The 26,900-nt window shown below is 48.5% G+C and overlaps 2 protein-coding genes across 2 annotated transcripts in view; one reads left to right on the top strand and one right to left on the bottom strand.

Moving 5' to 3' along the window:
• LOC140421924 (uncharacterized) overlaps positions 1 to 26,900 on the top strand; it is a 92,689-nt gene that overhangs the window by 10,316 nt on the left and 55,473 nt on the right. The gene's annotated exons all lie outside the window — the stretch shown is intronic.
• Positions 15,153 to 17,150, bottom strand: LOC140421946 (uncharacterized). The gene has a single exon (XM_072506935.1). The coding sequence runs from the start codon at positions 16,253 to 16,255 to the stop codon at positions 15,344 to 15,346; it is 912 nt and encodes a 303-aa protein (XP_072363036.1). The 5' UTR covers positions 16,256 to 17,150; the 3' UTR covers positions 15,153 to 15,343.

The following is a 26,900-nucleotide window of genomic DNA, read 5'->3' as shown; positions in this document are numbered from 1 at the left end:
AATAATGCACTGGCTGTATTCTTCAGAAAATGTTTCTCAGCTCACTTTCCAGCCAAAAAACGAAAACACTGCTGGCCTGCTAGATATCTGGTACCCTCACACCTCCCATTAGTTACAATACCCTTATGCCACTTCCCGGATATCAAGACCTGATTATTCAAGTTTAAACACAATTTATCCAATTATTTATTCACCAGAGAACCTTCTTTATATAAAAAAGTACATTTCCCAAGATTTTACGATGCCTCAATTGCACCTCTCTCAAAAATGCCGAGCTGCTTTACAAACCAGGATTTTTATAAACATGACTACAGCAGTCACACACTAACCAAGACTTTTAACCCTTAATGCACCAAATATATATAACACAATATTTCAGAAATTCCTGCATTGATCACACAATTTGGAGCTTTTCTGTGCAGATCCATCGAGGCAATAATGCTAAATGACCCCTTACTTGGGATCTCTGAACACGCCAAACTCTCTCCACCTGCCTAACTCTTTCTGGTTAGCCTCCCATATAGCTTTAAGCCTTAATTTGTCAGCAGCAACAAAACCCTCTCGATCACGGGGACTTCAACATCGCCCCCAAACACATCCTTGGTATAAAACCAACAATTCTCTGTCTGGAATGTTCCAGTCATTGAAATTACATCAAATGGACGCCAAAGAAACAAACCAGAGCAGATCCCTGAGATTCCAGGAGGCCCCAGTGGTCAGTCAGACTGAACTAAATCCGGGTGGTATAAAACTCACCCCGGTATCTGCTGTCCACGGGGGCTTTCCTTTAATCAGAGCCGTCAGTGGATCCTGTTCCTGGCACCAGATTGTTGTGGGACAAATGTCACTCGGGGTCCAGAGTTGGTTAAAGTTTGGGAATCTTGGGCAGCACGGTGGCGCAGTGATTAGCACTGCTGCCTCACGGCGTCGAGGTCCCAGGTTCGATACGGCTCTGGGTCACTGTCCGTGTGGAGTTTGCACATTCTCCCCAAGTTTGCGTGGGTTTCTCCCCCACAACCCAAAGATGTGCAGGGTAGGTGGATTGGCCACACTAAATTTCCCCTTAACTGGAAAAAATGAATTGGGCACTCTAAATCTTTTCTTTAAAAAAATTTTTTTTTTTTTTAATTCTCCTCCTTTTTCACATTTTCTCCCACATTTATACCCATCAACAATAAACAATAATCAACAAGATATGTCAATCCCCATAATAACAACGATCCCATCCGCCCACCAACCCCCAAACCTCAGCCCACATGTTTACATAAACAAATGACACAAAGGAATCAGGGATTACCCATAGTCACCCTTAATCTACACAGCCCCCCTTCCCCCACCCCAACTAATGTTCGATGTTATCCAGTTCTTGAAAGTGCATAATAAATAGTCCCCATGACTTGTAGAACCCCTCCGAGTTTCCCCTCAGTTCGAACTTAACCTTCTCAAGGGTCAAGTATTCCAACAGGTCCCCCCCGCCACGCCAGGGCACTGGGTGGAGAGGCTGCTCTCCATCCCAGCAGGATCCGCCTTCGGGCGATCAACGAGGCGAAGGCTATGATATCTGCCTCCTCTCCCGTTTCCAACCCTGGCTGGTCCGACACCCCGAATATGGCCTCCTGGGGACCCGGGTCCAGTTTCACACGCACCACCTTGGAAATTACCCTAAACACCTCCTTCCAGTACTCCCCTAGCTTTGGACAGGACCAAAACATATGAACGTGATTCGCGGCCCCCCCCCCCCCCCCCCCCGCAACGCTCACACACATCCTCTACTCCTTCAAAAAATCAGCTCATCCTCGCCCTCGTGAGGTGTGCTCTATATACCACCTTCAGCAGTATCAGCCCCAACCTCACACGAGGTGGAGGCATTCACTCTCCGGAGCACCTCACACCAGGCCCCCTCCTCTATAACCTCTCCCAGCTCTTCCTCCCACTTTGCTTTGATCCCTTCCAGTGGTGCCTTATCCTCTTCCAGAATAGCTCCGTACACCGCTGACACTGCCCCCTTCTCCAGTCCCCTTGTCGTCAACACCTCCTCCAGCAATGTGGAGGCCGGTTCCTCTGGGAAGCTCTGTATCTCCTTCCTGGCAAAATCCCGAACCTGCATGTACCTAAACACTTCTCCCTGCTCTAGCCCATACTTCGCTTCCAGCTCCCTCAATCCTGCAAATCGATCCCGAAGAAACAAATCTTTTAGCGTCTTAATCCCCTTCTCTTCCCATTTCTGAAAACTTCCATCCCACCTCCCTGGCTCAAATCTGTGGTTCCCCCGAATCGGCATTTCCCTTGACCCTAAACCCAACCCGAAGTGTTGGCGAAACTGCCTCCAGATTTTCAATGAAGCTATTATTACCGGACTCCCTGAATATTTCCCAGGATCTATTGGGAGCGGCGCTGTTGCAAGTGCCTTCAGCCCCGACCCCCTGCACAAACTCTCCTCCATTCTGACCCACTGAGAATCCACCCCTCTGACCCAGCTCCGCACTTTCTCCACATTCGCCGCCCAGTAGTAGTACAACAAGTTCGGGAGACCCAAACCCCCTGCCTGCCTTCCCCTCTGTAGCAGCACCTTTCTCACTCTGGCCACCTTCCCTCCCCATATGAATGAGGTAATCCCTCCCTCAATCTCCCTGAAAAAAGACTTTGGCAGGAAAATCGGTAGGCATTGAAAAATAAACAGGAATCGCGGCAACACATTCATTTTAATCGCCTGTACCCGACCTGCCAGTGACAGAGGAAGGCCATCCCACCTTGCCAGATCAGCTTTCACTCTCCCCACCAAACTAGTGATGTTGTACCTGCGAAGCCTCCCCCACTCCCGGGCAACCTGCACCCCCAGATACCTAAAATGAGTCCCTGCTCTACGGAATGGCAACCCCCCCACCCCTGCCCCCACCCCCGGCCGAGACACCACAAAGTACTCACTCTTGTCCAGGTTCAACTTGTACCCCGAGAAAGACCCAAATACCCGCAGTAGCTCCAATATTCCTCCTATCGACGCACTCGGCTCCGACACATACAGCAGCAAGTCATCGGCATATAAGGACACCCTATGCTCTATCCCCCACCCCACCCCCACCCGCACTATTCCTTTCCATGCTCCCGAACTTCTCAATGCGATGGCCAGCGGCTCAATCGCAAGTGCAAACAGCAGGGGGGGACATAGGACATCCCTGTCTCGTCCCACGGTGGAGAGAGAAATATCTCAAACTGATATTATTTGTGCGGACACTCGCCTTTGGATCCTTATATAATAGCTTTACCCAGTTCACAAACCTGGGTCCAATCCCAAACCGCTCCAGCACTGCCATCAGGTACCCACATTCTACCCGATCAAACGCCTTCTCGGCATCCAATGCCACAACTACCTCTGTTTCCTTTCTTTCCACCAGTGCCATAACAACGTTCAAAACCCTCCTAATGTTCGAAAACAGCTGCCTCCCTTTCACGAACCCCGTCTGATCCTCCCCTATTACCTTCGGAAGGCACTCCTCCAGCCTACCCGCCAGTACCTTCGCCAACACTTTTACGTCCACATTCAGAAGTGATATGGGCCGATACGACCCACACTCCGTCGGATCCTTATCTTTCTTTAGTAACAGGGAAATCGATGCCTGCCCCAAGGTTTGCGGCAACACCCCCTTCCCTATCGCCTCCTCAAACATCCCCATCATCAGGGGTGCCAACCTATCCTTAAATTTTTTATAATATTCCACCGGAAACCCATCCGGCCCTGCCACCTTCCCCGACCGCATCCTCCCAATCGCATCCTTTATCTCCTGCTCCACTATTGCTCCTTCTAATGTAGCCCTGTCCCCCTCCCCTAGCCTCGGGTACTCCAACCATCAAGAAATTCCTGCATCTCACGGTCTCCTCCGAGTGGCTCTGACTTGTACAACCTCTCATAAAACTCCTCAAAAACCTTGTTAATCAGCACTGGGGCCACCACCAACTTCCCTGCTCTATCCTTCACCTGAAGAATTTCCCTTGCCGCTGCCTCCCTCCGGAGCTGACCTGCTAACATACGCCTTATCTCCATGTTCATAAACTGCACCCCTTGCTCGTCTCAGTTGGCGCACCGCCTTCCTGGTGGACAGTCGGTCGAAGCTCGCCTGTAGTTCCTTCCTCTTTTCCAGCTTCGCCGGGTCCCCATCCTCTGCATACCTCCTATCTACCTCCAACATCTCATCTATTACCCTCTGCCGCTCCAACCTCTCTTCCTTATCCACCCTAGCCTCAAACAAAATTACCTCACCTCTCACCACCGCCTTTGGAGCCTCCCAGACGACTGCCTTCGACACCTCACCCGTACAATTGAAACCTACATATTCCTTAATTACGTTTTCAATTTTCTCACAGAATACTTGGTTCCCCAAAAGCCCCACATCCAGTTTCCACCCGGGTCTCTGCGCTGCCCCCTTCTCTAGCACCATATCCACCCAATGTGGAGCGTGATCTGACACTGCAATTGCAGAGTATTCCGACTCCTTGACTCCAGCCAGCAAAGACTTCCCCACCACAAAAAAGTTGATCCGCGAGTATACCTTACGGACCGCTGAGAAAAACGAATACTCCCGTTCCCTTGGGTGCAGGAACCTCCAAGGAACCACCCCTCCCATTTCCACCATTAGCCCAGCCAGCGCCTTCACCCCCCCCTGATGGGACCAGCGAGCGCGGCCGTGATCTGTCCAACCTTGGCTCCTGCACCAGGTTCCAGTCGCCCCCCCCCCCCCCCACCACAATCAGCTGCTCTAAATCTTTTTTAAAGAAGTTTGGGAATCTTTATTACAAGCACGCAGGGGAATGCTTCAGTGAACCAAAGTATCTGAAGGAGCAGTTACAATAACACACATTTATACACAGTCCAGTTGCAGCTGGCCAGGCTGTTTTATCTGCAAGTTAGTGGGAAAGTACAGGACTTACGGAAAACAAAATATAACTTGATAACAGCTCATGCTTATCGGCTAGAATGACTTCATCTCTCACAAGACACATCTGGGAAATCAAAAGCCGGACTAATAATCCAGAGACCCAGGGTAATGCAATAGGAATTCAGGTTCAGCAGATGGTGAAATTTGAAGTCACAAAAAATTTGGAATTTAAGTTGATGACCATGAAAGCATTGCCGATTGTTGTAAAAACCCATCTGGTTCACTGATGTCTTAGAGAAGGAAATCTGCCATGCTGACCTGGTCTGGCCTACTTGAGACTTCAGACCCACAGCAATGCAGTTGACTCTTAGCTGCAGCCCCTCAGTTCAAGGGCAATTAGGGATGGGCAACAAAAGCGGCCCAGCCAGCGATGCCCACATCCCATGAATGGAATAAACAAATAGAAGATGTGCAGGTCAATGGTTCTGGTGGAAAACACAGTGAGATAGAGTCTATGAATATAACTCACTTTCCTTATCTGGATGGAGCAAGGAAGTATGTGGGGTTGATCACACACTTCATGGTCAGGGATGTGGCCAAATACTGCCAACGATGAATATAGTGCACCCTGGTGGAACCAGGCCGTCCCTGCACGATCAAAATGGAAAGTCAGCCCCGGCCCAAACGACCCTGGGAAAACCTGCAACTAGATTTTCCTGGACCCTTGCCTGGAATACAGGGTAAAACATATTGTTTGCTGGTTCTACGTCAATTCACCGGTGGGTGGAAGCATTCCTGTATAAGGACGCCACCGCTGGCACCATGGCTTTGATATTGGCTAACAAAATAATACCAAGGTGGGAGGGTGCCCCTCCAACTGGATTCTGACCAAGCGACCCACTTCACGGGAAAAGCCATGGAGGAGGCCTGCAAAGTTTTGGAAATCGAGCAGAGATTCCACATCCCAGACCATCCTCAGAGTTCGGGAATGGTAGAGCGGATGAACAGAAGCTTAAAAAACAGCCTAGCCAAAGCCATGCTGAAGGAAGGGAATAATTGGGTACGGGCCTTGCCCGCAATATTGTTGTGTCAAAGAGCCACCCCAGCCCGGGGAACAGGATTAACCCCTTTTGAGTTAATGACAGGAAGAGCAATGCACCTCCTGGAGGAGGTGATAACCGGAGGGGTGGAACTTCAGATAAACACAGGAACTGTGCTCCAATGTATGAAAGATCTGGTAGACCGCCTGCTGGTCCTGAAAGGTCAGGTAATCACACAGCAACAGCATAGAGACTGGACCAAACTGACAGGAGAGGAAACTACCCATGCCAGGGGACAGGGTAATAGTCAAAGACATGACAGGTAAAAAGGGACTAGGGGTTTGATGGGAGGAACCCTATGAATTAATAGTCACTGGACAAACGTGTCCTAATAGATGAAAAACCCACTGGAGACAGTTAAAAATCATACCCCAATGAGTAGTCCCATAATCACAAACATTGAGAGACCCTCCGATAGGTCAACGAACCCACGGAACTGGGGGTAGACGTGGCTTTTGCAGCCGCTGCATTTGTGAAAGGAATCATCTGGATTTGTAAGTGGGCCACGAGTGCAGCCCAGGTTATGGGACAACGGAACCAAAAGGACAAAGAAGAGGAGGATTGGAAATGATACAAATGATATAATACTAACTGAGAACCGGAAGGCGTCTCTTTATACCTCCAGAATTGTATTGCTAGCGCGTTTTGGGGCCCCATCCCATATCTGGTTTCAACCACTGACATCGACCTCCTCACCATGGACACAGAAGGAGCCGGACATCACTGACACGAAAACCAATGATCACATGTATACTAATGTCACGTGGGTGCGTTGGGCCACTATAATTGCAATAAGAGACATAAGGGGAAGGAGCGGTATAGGTTTTTATTATGACGAGACCCAGGATGTATGTACCAATGGGACTTTATACGTCCTGCGGGGCAGCTTTTACCAATTACCTGCAGTTCTGAAATACCTCGGCCCTATATCAGTTGGGGAACCCAGGATCAAGGGAATTACAGGTAATAGGGAAAGCTGGGACAGAGGACCCTTCCTCCCAGGCAAGATGACAGTGTATTTTAAAATGACGGAGCAGAAAATACAGTGCCCCCAACAACCCCTATCGCTCTATTGTGAAATATAAAGTTAGAGGGGACTGTATAGAAATGTATTGTATAGACCCCTGCCAGGCACCTCAATGTACTAAGAATCAAGAGGTGAGATGTGAGAGACTGATTGCTTTGTACCAGGGAAGAGAATCAGAGGCAGAGCAGGCAGGGTGTGGTTGCTGATCAAAGCGGGTCTGGTGGGCTGAAGTGCATTTGTTTCAATGCAAGAAGAGTAACAGGTAAAGCAGATGAACTTAGAGCTTGGATTAGTACTTGGAACTATGATGTTATTGCCATTACAGAGACTTGGTTAAGGGAAAAACAGGATTGGCAGGATTTCAGGCGGGATATAGAGGGATGTAAAAGAGGTGGGGGAGTTGCACTACTGCATAAGGAGAATATCAGAGCCGTATTGCGGGAGGACACCTCAGAGGGCTCATACAACGAGACAATATGGGTCGAGCTCAGGAATAGGAATGGTGGCTTCACAATGTTGGGGGTTTAGTATAGGCCTCCCAACAGCCAGCGGGAGAGAGAGGAACAGATATGTCAACAGATTTTGGCAAGGTGTAAAAGTAGCAGGGTTGTTGTGGGTGATTTTAACTTCCCTTATATTGACTGGGACTTACTTAGTGCTGGGGGCATGGATGAGGCAGAGTTTGTAAGGAACACCAATGTTTGAAACAGTATGTTGATAGTCCAGCTAGGGAAGGGGGCGTACTGGACCTGGTATTTGGGAGTGAGCCCAGCCAGCTGATCGACGTTTCAGTAGGGGAGCAGTTTGGGAACAGTGACCACAATTCAGTAAGCTTGAAGGTACTGATGTATAAAGATAAGTGTAGTCTTCAGGTGAATGTGCTAAATTGGGGGAAGGCTAATTCCCACAACATTAGGCAGGTACTGAAGGATTTAGATGGGGGCAGGTGTTTGAGGGCAAATCAACATCTGGCTTTTGGGAGGCTTTCAAGTGTAAGGTGATAGGAATTCAGGACCGGCATGTTCCTGGAAAGGAGGAAGGATGAGTATGGAAAGTTTTGGGAACCTTGGATAACGAGAGATATTGTGAGCCTAGTCAAAAAGAGAAAGGAAGCATTTGTCAAAGGTAGGAGGCTGGGAACACACAAAGCAAGCGTGGAATACAAGGAAAATAGAAAGAAACTTAAGCAAGGAGTCAGGAGGGCTAAAGAGGGTCACAAAAAGTCATTCGCCAGCAGGATTAAGGAAAATCCCAAGGCTTTTTATACATATATAAAGAGCAAGAGGGTAGCCAGGGAGAGGTTGGCCCACTCAGGGACAGGGGTGGGAATCTATACGTGGAGCTAGAGGAAATGGGTAAGGTATTAAATGAGTACTTTGTGTCAGTATTCACCATAGAAGGGCTTGGTGGATGATGAGTCTGGGGAAGGGTGTGTAAATAGTTTGGGTCATGTTGAGATCAAAAAGAAGGTATTGGGGGTCTTGAAAGACATTAAGGTAGACAAGTCCCCAGGGCCTGTTGGGATATACCCCAGAATACTGAGAGAGGCAAGGGAGGAAATTGCCGGGGCCTTGAGAGAAATCTTTGTATCCTCACTGGCTACAGGAGAGGTCCCAGAGGATTGGAGAATAGCCAATGTTGTCCCTTGGTTTAAGAAGGGCAGCAAGAATAATCCAGGTATTTAAAGGCCAGTGAGCCTTATGTCAGTGGCAGGATTATTGGAGAGGATTCTTTGAGACAGGATTTACTCCCACTTGGAAATGAGTGGATGTATTAGTGAGAGGCAATATTGTTTTGTGAAGGGGAGGTCGTGTCTCAGTAAATTGATTGAGTTTTTCGAGGAAGTGACGGAGATGATTGATGACTGTAGGGCAGTGGATGTTGTCTACATGGACTTCAGTAAGGCCTTTGACAAGGTCCCTCATGGCAGATTGGTATAGAAGGTGAAGTTGCACAGGATCAGAGGTGAGCTGGCAAGATAGATACAGAACTGGCTCGGTCATAGAAGACAGAAGGTAGCTGTGGAAGGGTGCTTTTCTGAATGGAGGGCCATGGCGTTCCGCAGGGATCAGTGCTGGGACCGTTGTAATAGATATAAATGATTTGGAGGAAAATGTAACTGGTTTGATGGTAAGTTTACGGATGACACAAAGGTTGGTGGAATTGCGGATAGCGATGAGGACCATCAGAGAATACAGCAGGATATAGATTGGTTGGAGACTTGGGCGGAGAGATGGCAGATGGAGTTTAATCCGGACAAATGTGAGGTAATGCATTTTGGAAGGTCAAATACAGATGGGAAATATGCAGTAAATGGCAGAAATCTTAAGAGTATTAAAAGCAAATTACTGCAGATGCTGGAATCTGAAACCAAAAGAGAAAATGCTGGAAAATCTCAGCAGGTCTGGCAGCATCTGTAGGGAGAAAAAAGAGCGAACGTTTCAAATGTTTCAGATTACCCTTTGTCAAAGCTAAAAGGCTTAGAAAGTGGGAGATATTTATACTGTGGGGTGAGGGAATGAAAGATGAGTCATAGCCACAGAAACCAAGGGAAAAGAGTGCTAATGGCAGTCCCCAGCGAGAATAAAAGATGTGAAAGGCCAAACAGCAGAGAAACTAAAATCAGAGGGTAAAGTGTGACAGATGTAGGGGGGAAGCAAAGGGGAGAAAAGGTAAGGAGAGGGGGAAAAGATTGGAATTGAGGAAGTGAGTAGGGTAGGAGAAGAGCAATTAAAGGAGGCCATTGGGACCCTGTTTCTCGATGGGATCCGGCGGAGTGAATGAAGAGCCAAGAACAGGATGGGCGATAGTGGAACAAAGCGGGAGGGAATTAAAAGTGGAATCTATGTGATGGGTAATGAGAGCAATGATGGTGTAAAAAAAACATACAGTTTAGCTGCTGTTCATGGACAGAAGGACAAAGCCTCTTATTCAAGAATATACCAATGAGTCACTAACAACAAAGTCGTATTTCTGACACCTCCACCAACTGGACTACCGATTCTTATTCAAAGAGAAAAATAAGAGTCCCTATACCCATTATAAACTCTCCTGTCTCTGCCTGGAATAGACCCACATTGGTCTTTGCTAATCGTTTCCTTTTCACATTCCTTTAGGAGCTTTTCCAGTTCTCCCCAGTTTGCTCTCATATTCTATTTTCCATGATCAGTTTCTTGGTCCTCCTTTGCTGAATTCCAAAACAAGTTCCCAATTCTCAGACCTGCTACTATATTGGCCACATTATGAGCCTCTTCCTTTGATCAAATGTTAGCCACGGTTTCCTCACTTTTCCTGTTGGATTTTTGTTTCTTAAAGGAATCTATATTTGTTGTATAAATGTGAAGTGAAAGTCACCAGAGTCTGAGAGGCCTGTGGGCTGCTCTCCCCTTTGAGAGAGAGAGAGAGAGAGAGAGAGAGAGAGAGAGAGAGAGAGAGCTGGACTTCCAGTGATGGGGATGTGCTGAGAAGTCCCACATCAGGTGGCTCTCCTCCCACGAACCTGAAAAATAGGCTCTTTTTGACCGAAAAATGCGAACACCAAAAAACACCCCCACACCAGTTCCACAACACGGCAGAGAGAGAATAATACCAAACAGCAGCCAATCCAGAGGACAAGTGGAAACCAGGAGTGGAAAAAGCCTGGACAAGCAAACGACCGAACCGGCTGACACACGAGGCAGTGAAACGCAGGCTTCGCCAGAGCGAGAGGGACCGGCCTGCCACACGAGAAGCCCCCCCCCACTCCACACACCAGGGGATGGGTGGAGGATGTTTCTCTCAACAGAAATGAGACAACATTGGGAGGAAACTAAACTGGACATCCAAGCTGTGGTGAAGAGTATGGTTGCCAAAGCGATGGCGACCATGCAGGTGGACCTGGACAAGGCGGAAAGGCACCTGGAAGTCCAGGGGGAAATATCAAGGAGCTGGAAAGGGCTGCATCAGATCAGGGCGACCGGATCATTGCCCTGGAAAAGGAGGTGGTAAGGTTGGTCGCGACTCTGGGGAATTTAAAAGGGGAAATCAAGGACCAGAAGAACGGGTCGAGGTGGCAAAACCTACGAATCGTGGGCCTTCCGGAGGGGATTGAAGGTAGGAACCCCACAGACTTTGTGGCCCAATTGCTGGGTAACCTGCTGGGAAGGGACAGCTTCCCCAACCCACCAGAAATCAACACAGTGCACCGGTCGCACCGAACAAAGCCCAAAATCGGGGAACAGCCTAGGGCGATAATCGGCAAGATGCACCGGTACCAGGACTGGGAAAGAATCCTGCGCTGGGCCAGGCAGTCCACAAACTGCAGCTGGGAAGGCCACCGGATTTGGATTTATCAGGACATTGGGGCTGACCTGGCCAAGTGTCGGGCTGAATTTAACACAGTAAAGGCCGCATTGTACAAAAACAGTGTGAGGTTTGGGATGCTGGACCCAGCCAAGCTCTGGGTCACGTCCCAAGGCAGAGAGACTTCTTCACGGTCCCTGCGGATGCGGACAAGTTCGTCGCGGAGAATGGACTGGAGAAGCGACAGCAGGGACAGCGATGGAGAGCCCATAGAAAGACACTCTTAATGCTTAGTGTTTATTTGTTACATTCTGTACAGCCAACTGTGAACCATCACCACATCGGCCACGTGGTGCGGGAGAGTACTGCCTCGTTCTAGGGACCAAGGAGGAAAGAGAGGGGGGCATGAACGAGGGCAGCAGAGAGAAGCTGTGGGGAATGGCGGACAGGGAGCCCAGGGATCGGGCGACAGAGGATGCATAACTCACCACGGGAAAGGGGGCCACCACACTAAAGAGGTAGTTAGCACCGGGAAGCGTCTACTGGGGGCTGTACACCTCCGAGTCCCCAGCAGGTGACTTGAGGATGAAGCAGTTCCTCGATGGACTGGACGTGCCCATTGTGGGGCAGGATAGGAGACGGGGCCTGGAAGCACCGCTAGAACTGGGAGAGATCATGAGAATATTAGCTCCATGGAGGCGGGGAAGACACCGGGACCGGACGGTTTCCCGGCGGACTTCTACAAAAGATTTGCGACAGCTCTGGCCCTGCAGCAGCCGGAGATGTTCACAGATTCACTGGCAAGGGGCACCCTGCCGCCTACACCAGCACCAGCCTCAATCTCGCTGATACCCAAGAAAGACAAAGACCCAAAAGAATGCAGTTCCTACAGATCCATCTCGCTGCTAAATGTAGACACAAAATTACTGGCCAAGATCCCAGCCTAAAGGCTGCAGAACTGCCTACCAGAGGTGGTATCAGAAGACCAGAGGGGCTTTGTTAAGGGTAAGCAGCGAACTCGAACATCAGGCACCTGCTGAATGTGATCATGACACCATCTGGGGAGAGAAAACCTGAGGTGAACATCTCCCTGGACACAGAAAAGGCCTTTGACACAGTCGAATGGAAGTACCTCATCGAGTTACTGGAGCGGTTCGGGCTTAGAACAGGATTCACCGCCTGGGTGAAACTCCTGTGCAACGCTCCCACGGCGAGTGTTCGGATAAACACCAGCAGCTCTAAGTATTTCCAACTGTACAGAGGCACAAGGCAGGAATGCCCATTGTCCCCGCTGTTGTTTGCATGAACGATCGAGCCATTAGTGATCGTGCTTAGGACAGCAAAGAACTGGAAAGGGCTCCGGAGAGGAGACACAGAGCACAGAGTCTCACTCTATGCAGATGACCTCCTCTACATCTCAGACCCGCGAAGCAGCATGGGAGGAATAATGGTGCTTTTGAAAGAGTTTGGAATCTTTTTGGGCGACAAACTTAACCAGAGCAAAAGCGGGATCTTCCCATTGAACCCGGAAGGGGGAGGAGCAGAGCTGGAGTGGCTGCAGTTTAAACAGGCCCGGCACAAATTCCACTACCTGGGGATCCAAATCGCTCATCACTGGACTGGGATGCACAAGTGGGACCTGACCAGCCTGGTGGAGTACCTGCAGAGATGGAACACATTCCCACTCACCCTGGCGGCGAGCCACTGCAGCACTCCCATCCCCACCTAATAAATACTCAACTAGCCCAGTGGCAGCAACTCTCCTGTCATGGAACCAACCGCGACAGCATTTCAGGCTAACTGAGATGTTCGATAAAGCCCCATCTGCAACAACCACAGGATCGCACCGGCGACCATGGACTCTTCCTTCAAAAGGTGGGGACAGGACGGGGAGACACTGACAGTTCAGGACTTTTACACCAACAACAGGCTAACAACGCTCGAAGAACTGACTGAAAGATTCCAGCTGACAGGTGGTAATGAACTTAGGAAGTTTTTCAGTTGGAGGTGCCTATGAAGGGAAACATGGATGTATCCACGACAACCACGACAGTCACTGCTGGAGGACCCGCTGGACACAGACAGCCTAGGGAAAGGGAACTGTGGTGACATGTACAGGCGACTGCTAAGGCGGGCCAACATCCAACTGGATGAGGCAGGGAACAAGTGGGAGGAGGACTTGTGGTTTGAAATAGGGTGGGGACTTGTGGTTTGAAATTAGGGCAGCACGGTAGCATTGTGGATAGCACAAATGCTTCACAGCTCCAGGGTCCCAGGTTCGATTCCGGCTTGGGTCACTGTCTGTGCGGAGTCTGCACATCCTCCCCGTGTCTGCGTGGGTTTCCTCCGGGTGCTCCGGTTTCCTCCCACAGTCCAAAGATGTGCGGGTTAGGTGGATTGGCCATGCTAAATTGCCCATAGTGTCCAAAATTGCCCTTAGTGGTGGGTGGGGTTACTGGGTTATGGGGATAGGGTGGACGTGTGGACCTTGGGTAGGGTGCTCTTTCCAAGAGCCGGTGCAGACTCGATGGGCCGAATGGCCTCCTTCTGCACTGTAAATTCTATGATTCTATGACTCTGGAGCGAAGCACTGCACAGGGTCAACTCCACCTCCACATGCGCAAGACTAAGCCAAATGCAGCTACAGGTTTTACACAGAGACCACTGAACTAGAACCCAAATGAGCAGCTTCTTCCTGGAGGTGGAGGATAGATGTGAACGGTGCCAAGGAGGCCCAGCCAACCACGGCCACATGTTCTGGTCTTGCCCCAGACTTGCTGGGTATTGGACAGCCTTCTTCGAGGCAATGTCCAAAGTGGTGGGGATGAGGGTGGAGCCATGTCCGAGAGTGGCAGTCTTCAGGGTATCAGAGCAGCCAGATCTCTTCATGGGGAGGAGGGCGGTCGCCCTTTCCTTTCGCCGGAGAATCCTGCTCGGCTAGCGGTCAGCAGCACCACCCAAAGCTGCAGACTGGCTGTCCGACCTATCGGAATTTCTCCAAATGTAAAAAATTAAGTTTGCCATCCGAGGTCGGAAGAGGGCTTCCACAAAACGTGGGAGCCATTCACCCGACTGTTCCGAGACCTGTTAGTAGCTAATAGCTTAGAAGACAAAGAACAGGAGAAGGCAGTCATGACACAGTAAGGAAGGGGGGGGGGGTGGGATAGGGGAATGAGAGGGGGGCAGGAGACATGGAACCCAACCATGCCCAACAAAAGAAGCATGGGAAACAAGGGGGGCGGGCAGGAAAAGAGAAAAAGGGGGGGGTGGGCCGGGGCAACAGCCGGAACAAAAATAAACAGTGGGGAACGAAAACCAGGAAACCACCACTGTGAATAATGCGAAAGAAAGAACAACCGTGTCTGTACGTACACACTGATCCTTCTTCTGTATACCACAAAAAACTCAATAGAGAGAGAGCCCCTGGTAAATATGTAATCATTCCTTAAATATTAGCTATTCCCTGTCTCCCATGTAGTTTCCCAGTCCACCTCAGACAACTTGCCCCTCATACCCTGATGGCGTTCTTCTGTGAGCAACACCCAGATAAATTAAACAAAAAAAAAACCCATGTAACCATCACGGCCCATCTTCATGGCAATGTGGCATTGTTTTGGGGGATCCAAACAGGAATGCAAGCTGAATAACTTCTCTCTTGCAAAACATCCTTTTACTCTGTGATCCTTATGAAATTTGAAACCAGGTATTCGCAACAAGGCTCAAAGAGCATCAGCCCACTGGAGGCAAAGTCCTGAGACTGGCCAGTCCAGCAGAAAGAAACCCTCAGACACTCCCCATTGACCAACTGACAGAATGAATGAAATGCAGTCCTGGATGTAACTGAGAGCAGAAACAATAACAGCAGAATCTAACTCCTGTAATCACTGGTCAATTTATTGGTGTCTCAGCAGATGCAATGAATCATGCTTTCCCTTCCCACATTGAGAGGAGGTGAATGGCCTCTACCCAGTGTGAATTCGCTGGTGACTCTGTAGGTTGGATAACTGAGTGAATCCCTTCCCACACCGAGAGCAGGTGAACGGCCTCTCCCCAGTGTGAACTCGCTAGTGTTTCCGCAGGGTGGATGAATCACTGAATCCCTTCTCGCACTGGGAGCAGGTGAACGGCTTCTCCCCAGTATGAACCCGCTGGTGTGTTTTCAGGTTAGATAACCGAGTGAATCCCTTCCCACACTGAGAGCAGATGAATGGTCTCTCCCCAGTGTGATCTCGATGGTGTGTCTTCAGACTAGATAAATGAGTGAATCGCGTCCCACACTGAGAGCAGATGAATGGTCTCTCCCCAGTGTGATCTCGATGGTGTGTCTTCAGACTAGATAAATGAGTGAATCGCGTCCCACACTGAGAGCAGCTGAACGGCCTCTCCCCAGTGTGAACTCGCTGGTGTGTCTGCAGGTGGGATAACCGAGCGAATCCTTTCCCACACTGAGAACAGGTGAATGGCCTCTCCCCAGTGTGAACTCGCTGATGTGACTTCAGGCTGGATAACTGTCTAAATCTCTTCCCACACTGTAAGCAGATGAACAGCTTTTCCCCAGTGTGAATGCGCTGGTGTGACATCAGACTGGAGATTTGAGTGAATCCCTTCCCACACTGAGTGCAGGTGAACGGCCTCTCCCCAGTGTGAACTCGCTGATGTACCCGCAGGGCATATAACCGACTGAATCCCTTCCCACACTGAAAGCAGTTGAACAGCCTCTCCCCAGTGTGAACTCGCTGATGTATCCGCAGGTCAGATAACCTACTGAATCCTTTCCCACACTGAGAACAGGTGAACGGCCTCTCCCCAGTGTGAATTTGCTGGTGTTTCCTCAGGTCAGATAACCGACTGAATCCCTTCTCACACACGGAGCAGGTGAATGGCCTCTCCCCAGTGTGACTGCGTCGATGAGCTTCCAGGTGAGATGGGACTCTGAATCCCTTCCCACAATCTCCACATTTCCACGGTTTCTCCATGTTTTGGGTCTCCTCGTGTCTCTCCAGGTTGGACAATCAGTTGAAGCCTCGTCCACACACAGAACACGTGTATGGTCTCTCCCCGCTGTGAATGGTACAATGTTTATTCAGGCTCTGTAACTAGTTAAAGCTCTTTCCACAGTTAGTGCTCTGGAACACACTCACTCGGGTGTGTGTGTCTCGGTGCTTTTCCAGTCACACTGATGGTTTAAATGATTTGATGGCGACAGATCGGGTAAACATTAATTCTTCTGGATTCAAAGGTCGATGATATTCAGATCCTAACAAATCAAGTGGCTCTTTCAGATCGAGAAGTGACGATTGAGATTTCTGTCTGTAATTCCTCCTCTTGTAATATCCTTAAAAGGAGTTTACAAAGTCAACTCAGTATCGGATAGAAATTCAGAACAAACAATTCTAATTTCAGAATAACATTCTTTCCTCTCTCATTCCCCAATACCACATCTCCAATACCTATTCCCCAATACCTAGTCTCCAAGGAGGAATGGAGTATTGGAGCAGTAAGTATAACAACCGTACCTCGGGGATTCGCGGCCAAGTCTCCAGGGAGCGGACTCGGAGGGGCAGGGTATCGGAGCAGTGACTGTAGGAAGGATGAGCTCGCTGACCACTGCACCCTGGTACAGGAGGCCATTCAAGTGGAAGGGGTGGGGGATGGAAGTGGTAGTTGTCAGGGATTCTATAATTAGGGGAACTGATAACATCCTTTGGAATATGGACCGAGAGTCCCACATGGTATGTTGCCTGCCCGGTGCCAGGGTGAGGGGCATCTCTAACCGGCTTGAAAGGATATTGGAGAGGGAGGGGGAGGATCCAGGTGTTGTGGTCCAAATTGGGACAAACAACATCAGCAAGACTCGGAAAGAGGATCTGTTTGGGAATGTCAGGAACTAGGAACAAAATTAAAGAACAGGTCCCAAGGGTTATAATCTCTGGGTTATTCCCCGAGCGGTGATGGGGAGTGTGCCTTTTGTTTCTCTTTGTTTGTTGCTGGTCGGGAGGGTTGAGGGAAGGGGTGGACTGGAAGGGCGAGAAGAAGTCAGAGGCCTTGGGCAGGGACCGCCATGCGAGCTGGGCAGGGTAGTTAATGGGAGTGAAGTGGGGGGTTGCTGGATGGAAGGCATGGGGGGGGGGGGGGGGGGGGAGGAGATATTGGGTTGGTTCTTTGTTTGGTTGTGAGAGTGCGAAAGGGGGAGGTGCTGACGTGGGTGTGGTTGGTGTGGTAAAGGGAGAGATGACGGTGAACATCCAAGGGCAGGCCTGGAGGGGTGCATGCTGGGGACTGGTTTAAAAGGGGATCTGGCTGACCGGCAGGGGAAGGGAGCGGGGCCCCCCTCCCTGACCAGGCTGGTCATGTGGAACATGCGAGGGTTGAATGGGCCGGTTAAACGATCGCGTGTTTTTGGTCATTGGAGGAACCTGAAGGCGGACGTTGTGCTCTTGCAGCAGATGCAGCTGAAGTTTGGGGATCAGACGAATGGGTGGGGCAGGGGTTCCACTCGGGGTTAGACACGAAGACGAGGGGTGGCAGTGTTGGTTAATAAGAGAGTGGCTTTTGAGGTGGGGGTGCATTGTGGCCGATCCGGAGGGTGGGGGTAGCTCTGGGATGGTCAGTGGGAAGCTGGAGGGAATGCCAATGGTCATGGTGAATGTTTATGCCCCGAATTTGGGACACTGTGGCCTTTGTGAGGTGGGTGTTAGAGAGGATCCCGACTCGGAGTACTCGGCCATTGTGTTTTTTGACCACGCGCTGCATTGGGTGGATTTGAGGATGGGGGAGGGGCAACGGTTGCAGTGGAGGTTGGATGTGGGGCTGTTGGTGGATGAGGGGGTGAGTGAGTGGGTTACAGCTGCTATGTCGAGTAGAACGATATGGAGGACGTCCCAGCCACCACGCTGTGGGATGCAGTAGTTAGGGAGGAATCCAGGTGGATAGGGAGAGGGTTCCCACCTCTCCCATCCTTTCAGGCAGTGAGTTCCAGATTTCAACAAACCTCTGGGGGAAAAGCTTTTCCTCACATCTCCTCTAAACGTCCTGCCCATTTCTTTAAATCTGTGCCCCTAGTTATTGACCCCTCCACTAAGGGAAAAAGTACCTTCCGAGCCACCCTATCTCTGTCTCTCAGAATTGTTTTCATCTCATTCAGTTCCCCTCTCAGCCTGCTCTGTTCCAGGGAAACAACCCCAGTCTCTCTTCATAGCTGAAACACTCCAGCCCTGGCAACATCCTAGTGAATCTCCTCTGCACCCTCACCAGTGCAATCATTTCTTTTCTATAGTGTGGTGAGCAGAACTGCACACAGTACTCCAGCTGGGGTTTAACCAGCATTTTATACAGCTCCAGCATAACCTCCCTGCTCTTATATTCAATGCCTCTGTTAATAAAAGAAAGAATCCCATTGGCCTTCTTAACCAGCTTATCCACCTGCCCTGCTGCCTTCAGAGATCTGTGGATAGGCACACCAAGTCACTTTGCTCTTCTGTACTTCAAAGGGTCCGACCATTCATTGTATATTCCCTTGCCTTGTTAGTCCTACCAAAATGCACAACATCACACTTTTCTTGTTTAAATTCCATTTGTCACTCTTCTGCCCATCTTTTTTTCAAATATATTTCGAGCATCCAATAATTTTTTTCCAATTAGGGGGCAATTTAGCGTGGCCAATCCACCTACCCTGCACATCTTTTGGGTTGTGGGGGTGAGACCCAAGCAGACATGGGGAGAATGTGTAAACTCTCAGTGTGGGAATGGATTCACTCAATTATCCAGCCTGCAGAGGCACTCGTGGGATCACACTGGCGAGAGGCCATTCATCTGCTCTCAATGTGGGAAGGGATTCAATCAATTATCCAGCCTGACGTCCCACCAGCGAGTTCACAGGAGGGAGAGACCGTTCACCTGCTCTCAGTGTGGGAAGGGATTCTGTGTTTCCTCGTACTTGCTGAGACACCAACAAGTTCACAATTGATTACAGGGGTTGGATTCTGTTGTTATTGTTTCTGCTCTCAATTACATCCAGGACTGCATTTTGTTCATTCTGACAGTTGGTCAATGGGGAGGGTCGGGGGGTTTCTTTCTGCTGGACTGGCCTTCTCACGACTGATGCTCTTGAGCCTTGTGGCAAATTTCATAAGGATCACAGAGTGAAAGGGTGTTTGGAAGGTAGATGACATATAGTTCCTGTTTCTGTTTGAAACCCCTAAAGAATGCAGGTTTAGATGAAGATAGGCTATGGTGGTTACATGGTTCTGTTTCAGAAGGAAACTGTCAAGCAATGAAGGGCAAGTTGATTGGGAACTTACAATAAAATGTGTAATGATACACAGGGAATCGCATTTAAGGAATTATCACATATTTACATAAAATTTAGATTCCTTTCCGAAACAAAAATCCAACAGGAAAAGTGATGCAGCCGTGGCTAACAAGAAAAATTAAAGATTCCACTGGTTAAAGGAAGAGGCTCATTGATAGATTACAGATTTATTGCTTCACTGATTTATTGGTACCTTTAAGAATTAATGCAGTATAATTCTTAAATTCAGTATATAGACAGAAAATGGAATATCCACAAGGCAAAGTCATTGTTTCAGATAAAAATATGAGAATTGCTGCACAGGAACTTAATTATGTGTCAGAATCTAACACGGTTTCAAGAAAAATTGCAGAAAAGCCCTCGTAGTGAATAAACCATTTTTCTACAAATACATTTAGTAATGAAAACGAATTGCAGCCTTAGCAACACAAACATTTACAAAATGTAGCAAAGCCTTAGCAACAAGCAACGTTAATGCAGAACACCTTATCTTCAGAGGATTGGTACACGTGGCGGGAGCATGTAGACATTTAATTAATTTGATAGACATTAATGAATCTTAAGTAATGACCAATGTCTGGATAACAAATCATGCTCCAAGTGACAGAGAGTTTTTTGAATAAATCAGGAAGCCTCAGCTGAGAATTTGAAACCAATAAGGGGTTAGACCATTGATGAGAATTTGATTTATTTTTATGTAAGAGAATCAAGGTGGATAATTAACAATAAAGTTGTATTTTTGGACACCTCCAATCAACCAGATGGTCGGCTCATTTTTGAAGATAAAATAGATCTCATCGCTCACAAAATAGCCAAAATAAGTGTAACCCTGAGGATTGGAAACTTGTTTTAGAATTCAGCAAAGGAGGATCAAGAAACTCATAAAGAGAAAATAGAATACGAGAGCAAACTGGCTAGAAACATTTTCCTTTATAATGTGAAAAGGACAAGTGGGAGGAGGAGCTGGGATAGAGGATGGTCTATGGGCAGACATGTTGAGTAGAGTCAACACGTCCGCAACATGTGCCAGGCTCAGCCTGGTACAATTTAAGGTTGTTCACCTGGCTCACATGACACAGGCCCAGATGAGCAGATTCTTTGGTGTGGAGGACAGGTGCGCAAAATGTGCAGGAGGACTGGCGAACGGTGTCCACATGTTTTGGACATGTCCAAAGCGGAGGGGATTTTGGCAGGGGTTTGCGGAAGTCTTGTCCATGGTGTTAAAAATATGGGCGGCACTTGAGTCCAGAGGTGGTTATTCTCGGGGTGTCAGAAGACCCGAGAATCCAGGAGGAGAAAGAGGCAGACGTTCTGGCCTTGGTTCCATGGTAGCCCGGAGATGGATACCATTAGCATGGAGGGACTCAAAGCCCCCGAAGTCGGAGACCTGGCTATCGGACATGGCTAGCTTTCTCTGTTTGGGGAAAATCAAGTTCGCCTTGAGAGGGTCTCTGTTAGGATTCGCCCGGAGGTGGCAACCATTCGTCAACTTCTTTGCGGGAAGTAAATCATCAGCAGACAGTGTGGGGGGGGGGGGGGAGTAGTTTAGATTAGAGTAGGGGGTCAATAAGGCTTTTGCACGATGTTTGTGGTTTCATGTATATTGTTTATTTGGTTGTTGTTATTATACCAAAAACACCTCATTAAAATGTTTATTTAAAAAAAAGTGAAAAGGAAAAGATTAGCAAAGGCCAATTTGGGTCCATTCCAGGCAGAGACAGGAGAGTTTATAATGGGGAATAAGGAAATGGCCGAGAAACTAAACAATGTGTGTCTGTCTTCATGGAGGACATGAAATCGGCCCAAAGACACGAGAGAACCAAGGGACTAGTGAGCACGAGGAACTGAAGCAGATTAGTATTGGTGAAAAAGTAGCACTGGAGAAATTAATGTGGTTCAAAGTTAATAAATCCCCAAAAGCTGATGCTCTACATCCCAGAGTGTTGAAAGAGGCGGCTGTAGAGATAGTGGATACATTGGTGATCATCATTCACAATTCTATAGATTCTGGAATGGTTCCTGCAGATTGGAAAGTGGTAAATGTAACCCCACTATTTAAGGAGGGAGAGAGAAAATGGGGAACCACAGACCCATTAGCCTGACATCAGTAGGAGGGAAAATGCTACAATCTATTATAAAGGATGTCATAACATACGGATTAGGAGCTGGAGTAAGTTCACGGCTGATCTGATTGTAACCTCAACTCCACATTCCCACTAACCCCACGATAACCTTTCACCCCCTTGCCTATCAAGATTCTATCCAGCTCTGCCTTCAAAATATTCACAGACTCTGCTTCCACTGCCCTTTGAGGAAGAGAGTTCCAAAGACTCCCAACCCTCTGAGAGAAAAAAGTTCTCCTCTGCCCTAAATGGGCAAGTTATTACTTTTAAAGTGACTCCAATTTCTAGATTCTCCCACAAGAGGAAACAACCTTTCCACATCCACCCTGTCAAGTCCCTCAGGATCTTATACGGTTCAATCAAGTCACCTAAACTCCATCGGACACAAGCCCAGCCTGTCCAATCATTCCTCATAAGACCAGCCTCCAATTCCAGGTATGAGTCCAGTAAACCTTCTCTGAACTGCTTCCAACACATTTACATCATTCCTTAAATGAGAGCAATACTGTACACAGTGCTCCAGATGTGGTCTCACCAATGTCCTGTATAACTGAAGCATAACCTCCCTACTTTTGTATTCAATTCCCCTCACTATAAAAAATACAATTCTATTAGCTTTCCTAATTACTTGCTGTACCTGTATACTCACCTTTTGTGATTCATGCTCTCGGACACCCTCTGAATCTCAGAGCTCTGCAATCTCTCACCATTTAGATAATAAGCTTTTTTTATTCTTCTGGCCAACATGGACAATTTCACATTTTCCCACATTATTCTCCATTTGGCAGATCTTTTCCCACTCACTTAACCTATCAATATCACTTTGTAACCTCCTTACGTCCTCTTCACAATTTACTTTCCTACCTATCTTTACATCATCGGAGCCGGAGTTGGCCATTCAGCCTGTCGAGCCTGCTCCACCATTCAATACGATCGTGGCTGATCATCCACTTCAATGTCTTTTTCCCACACTGTCCCCATTTCCCTTTGTGTTATTGGGATTTAGAAATCTGTCAGTTGGGTGGCAGGTGGCACACTGGTTAGCACAGCTGCCTCACGGCACCAAGAACCTGGGTTCGATCCTGGCCCCGGTCACTGTCCGTGTGGAGTTTGCACATTCTCCTTGTGTCTTGTGGGTCTCAGCCCCACAACCCAATTAGATGTGCAGGGTAGGTGAATTGGTCACGCTACACTGCCCCTTAATTGAAAAAAAATAATTGGGTACACTTAAATTTATTAAACAAACAAACAAACAAAAAATAATCTGTGAGTCTCTGCTTTAAACGCACTCAATGACTGAGCTCCTACAGCCCTCTGGGGTAGAGAATTCCAAAGATTCACAACCCTCTGAGTAAAGAAATGTCTCCTCCGAGACCGGTCCTAAGTGACTTCCCCCTTAGTTTGAAATTGTGTCCCCTGGTTCCAGACGCTCCAACCAGGGGAAACCTCTCACCTGCACCCACCCCGTCTATTCCTTTATGGATTTTGTAAGTTTTAATGAAATCCCCTCTCATTCCTTCAAACTCCAGAGAAAAGAGGCCTAGTTTCCCCAATCTCTCTTCATAGGACAGTCCTACCAAACCCGGAACAAGTCTGGTGAAACTTTGCTGTGGTTCCTCTGTGGCAATACCGTCCCTAAGGTAAGGGGCCTAAAACTGCACACATTCTTCCAGCTGTGGTCTAAGCATTTCATAATGATCGATATCAAGGCCACCGTGTGATAGTCATTGAGGCACGTTGCCTGGTTCTTCTTTGGCACAGGTATGATGGTGGTCTTCTTGAAGCAGATGGGAACCTCGGAACAGAGTAGGGAGAGGTTGAGGATGTCTGCGAACACAGCTGCCAGTTGGTCCACGCAGGATCTGCGTGCATGACCAGGGATCCCGTCAGGACCTGTCGCTTTCCGAGGGTTCACGTTCAAGAAGGCCAATCTGGCTTCGGAGGCTGTGACGGTGGGTATGGATATGTCCAAGGCTCCTGGGTCAGTTTGTAAGTTTCCTGCTCGAAATAAGCATTGAATGCATTGAGTTTGTCGGGGAGGGCTGCGCTGTTGCTGAAGATTCTACTCGGCTTTACTTTGTACCCATTTTGATGTTTAAGCCTTGCCACAACCAACGAGAATCCATATCGTTAATCTGTGATTCTAGCTTAGTCTGGTATTGTCTCTTGGAGTCCTGGTATTGCCTCTTGGAGTCTGTGATGGCTTTGCGGAGCTCATACCTAGATCTCTTTATTTGGTCAGGGTCGTCTGTCTTGAACTCCTCAGACGTGGCCTTCCATAGGGAGTGAATCTCCCGATTAAACCATGGTTTCTGGTTGGGTAACGTACATACTACCTTCTTTGACACACAATCTTCTACACACTTGCTGATGAAGTCTGTGACGGTGCTGGCATACTCGTTTAGGTTGGCAGCTGAGTTCTTGAATATGGACCAGTCCACTGACTCCAAGCAGTCGCGCAGGAGCTCTTCTGTTGCCTCGGACCAGCATTGCACAACCTTCTTAACCAGATTCTCCCGCTTAATTTACTGCATGTATGCCGGGAGAAGGAGCACCGTCTTGTGGTCCAATTTTCCAAAGTGTGGTCCGGGGATGGATCATCAGGCGCCCTAGATGTTTGTGTAGCAGTGGTCACGGATGTTGGGGTCCCTGTCAGGACAGGAGATGTGTTGGTGGAATTTTGGCAGTACACTCGAGGTTGGCCTGGTTAAAGTCCCCGGTCAGGATGAACAAGGCCGCTGGGTATTCCGTTTCATTGTTATTTATAGCGATGTACAATTCATCAAGTGCCTTCTTTACTTCCGCCTGGGGTGGGATGTAGACCACTTTGATAATGGCAGAAGTGAACTCCGTGGAAGGTATTTTGGATGAGACTTCACAGTCAGGTATTCCAGGTCCGGGGAGCAGTAGTTCGCCAGTGTCGCCACATCCGAGCACCAGGAGTTGACGAGGAGACAAACCCCTACACCCACTCCAGGTTCAGTCCTGGATGTGATTAACAGCAGGAATAACAGCAGAATCTAACCCGTCATTACTTGTGAACCTTTTGGTGTCTCAGCATGTTGGATGACTGAGTGAATCCCTCCCCACAGTGAGAGCAGGTGAATGGCTTCTTTCCAGTGTGAACTCGCTGGTGTGTCAACAGGGCAGATGAATCACTAAATCTCTTCCCACAATCAGAGCAGGTGAATCAACTCACCCCGGTGTGAACCCGCTGGTGTCTCCGCAATGTGGCTGACGTTCTAAACCTCTTTGTGCAGTGAGAGCAGCTAAACGGTCTCTCCTCAGTGTGAATGCGCTGGTGTTCCATTAGTATCCAAGAGCTTTTAAACCCACTCCCACAGTCGGAGCATTTAAAGGGTCTCTCATTGCTGTGAGTGACATTGTGGTTCAGCAAGTGATGACCGAGTGAATCTTTTCCCAGTCGGAGAGGTGAACGGGCTCTCCCCAGTGTGGCCTTGCTCGTGTTTCATCAGGTTGGATGAGGTTCTAAAGCTCTTTGTGCAGTGAGAGCAGCTGAACGGTCTCTCCTCAGAGTGAATGCGCTGGTGGGACATCAGTAGCTGAGAGCTTTTGAAACCCCTCCTGCAGTCAGAGCATTTAAAGGGCCTGCTCTTGGTGTGAGTGACATTGTGGCTCAGCAGGTTGGATAATTGAGTGAATCCCTTATCACACACAGTGCAGATGAATGACTTCTCCCTGGTGTGAACTCGCTGGTGTGTCTGCAGGTTGGATAACTGAGTGAATCCCTTATCACACACAGTGCAAGTGAATGGCCTCTCCCCAGTGTGAACTCGCTGGTGTGTCTGCAGGTGGGATAACCGAGTGAATCCCTTATCACACACAGTGCAGGTGAATGGCCTCTCCCCGGTGTGAACTCTCTGGTGTCTCTGCAGGTGGGATAACCGAGTGAATCCCTTCCCACAGTCCGAGCAAATGAACGGCCTCTCTCCAGTGTGAACTCGTTCATGTCTCCGCAGATTGCCAATGTCAGTGAATCCTTTTTCACACTGAGAACAGGTGAACGGCTTCTCTCCAGTGTGACTGCGTTGATGCCTTGCCAGCTCATGCGGGGCTGTGAATCCCTTCCCACACACAGAGCAGATGAACAGTCTCTCTCCATTGTGACTGCGTTGATGCCTTTCCAGCCCGTACGGGCCTTTGAATCCCTTCCCACAGTCCTCACATTTCCATGGTTTCTCCATGGTCTGGGTGATCTTGCGTCTCACCACGTTGGACCATCAGTTGAAGCCTTGTCCACACACAGAACACGTGTACAGGCTTCTCCCTGATGTGATTGGTGTAGTATATTTTCAGACTGTGTCAGTGGTTAAAGCTCTTTCCACAGTCAGTGCTCTGTAACAGTCTCACACGGGTGTGTGTGTGTGTCTCAGTGCTTTTCCAGACACACGGATGTTTAAAATCTCTTGAAGCAGACAGAATAGACAAACATTTCTCCTTCTAGATTCAAAGGCCGATGATATTCGATTCCCAAGAATTGAGTGACTCAGTCAATTCTTGACGTGATATTTAGTTTGAGATATCGGCCTCAAACGCCTCTCGTTCTAACTTCCTGCAAAAAGATTTTACAAAACTGATCACTGTCAGTGCAGAATAAGAAATTCAGAAGAGACAATTCTAGTTTCTAGCAAACATTTTTTGCTCTCTCTCGTACCCTCAAATGCTCTAAATCTCCATTCCACACACACTCCCTCCACTCTCACTCTGCTGTATCTAATATTCACTCTCCCAATTCTCCTAATAATAATCTTTATTATTGTTACAAGTAGGCTTATATTAACACTGCAATGAAGTTACTGTGAAAGGCCTTTGGTCGCCACACTCCGGCACCTGTTTGGGTACACAGAGGGAGAGTTTAGAATATCTAAATCACCTAACAAGCACGTCTTTTGGGACTTGTGGGAGGAAACCAGAGCACCATGGAAGAAACGCATCACTCCCGGAGTGATGTCCTGCAGCTGAGATGATTGACCTTCAACAATTGTCCTTTGTGCCAGGTATGACTCCAACCAACGCAAAGTATTCCCTCAGATTCCCATTGACTCCACTTTAACTAGGACTCCTTGATGCCATACTCAGTCAAATGCTGCCTTGATGTCAAGGACAGTCACTCTCATCTCACCTCTGACATTCAGCTCTTTCGTCCATGTTTGAACCAAGGCTGTA

This window comes from Scyliorhinus torazame, chromosome 5 (assembly GCF_047496885.1).
Source record: "Scyliorhinus torazame isolate Kashiwa2021f chromosome 5, sScyTor2.1, whole genome shotgun sequence".
Lineage (NCBI taxonomy): Eukaryota > Metazoa > Chordata > Chondrichthyes > Carcharhiniformes > Scyliorhinidae > Scyliorhinus > Scyliorhinus torazame.
The sequence above is the reverse complement of the archived record's forward strand: the minus strand, read 5'-3'. Positions and strand labels throughout refer to the sequence as shown.

Excerpts from the sequence above, each read along its gene's own strand:
- LOC140421946 (XM_072506935.1), bottom strand. The coding sequence starts at position 16,255 with ATGGAGAAACCGTGGAAATGTGGAGATTGTGGGAAGGGATTCAGAGTC.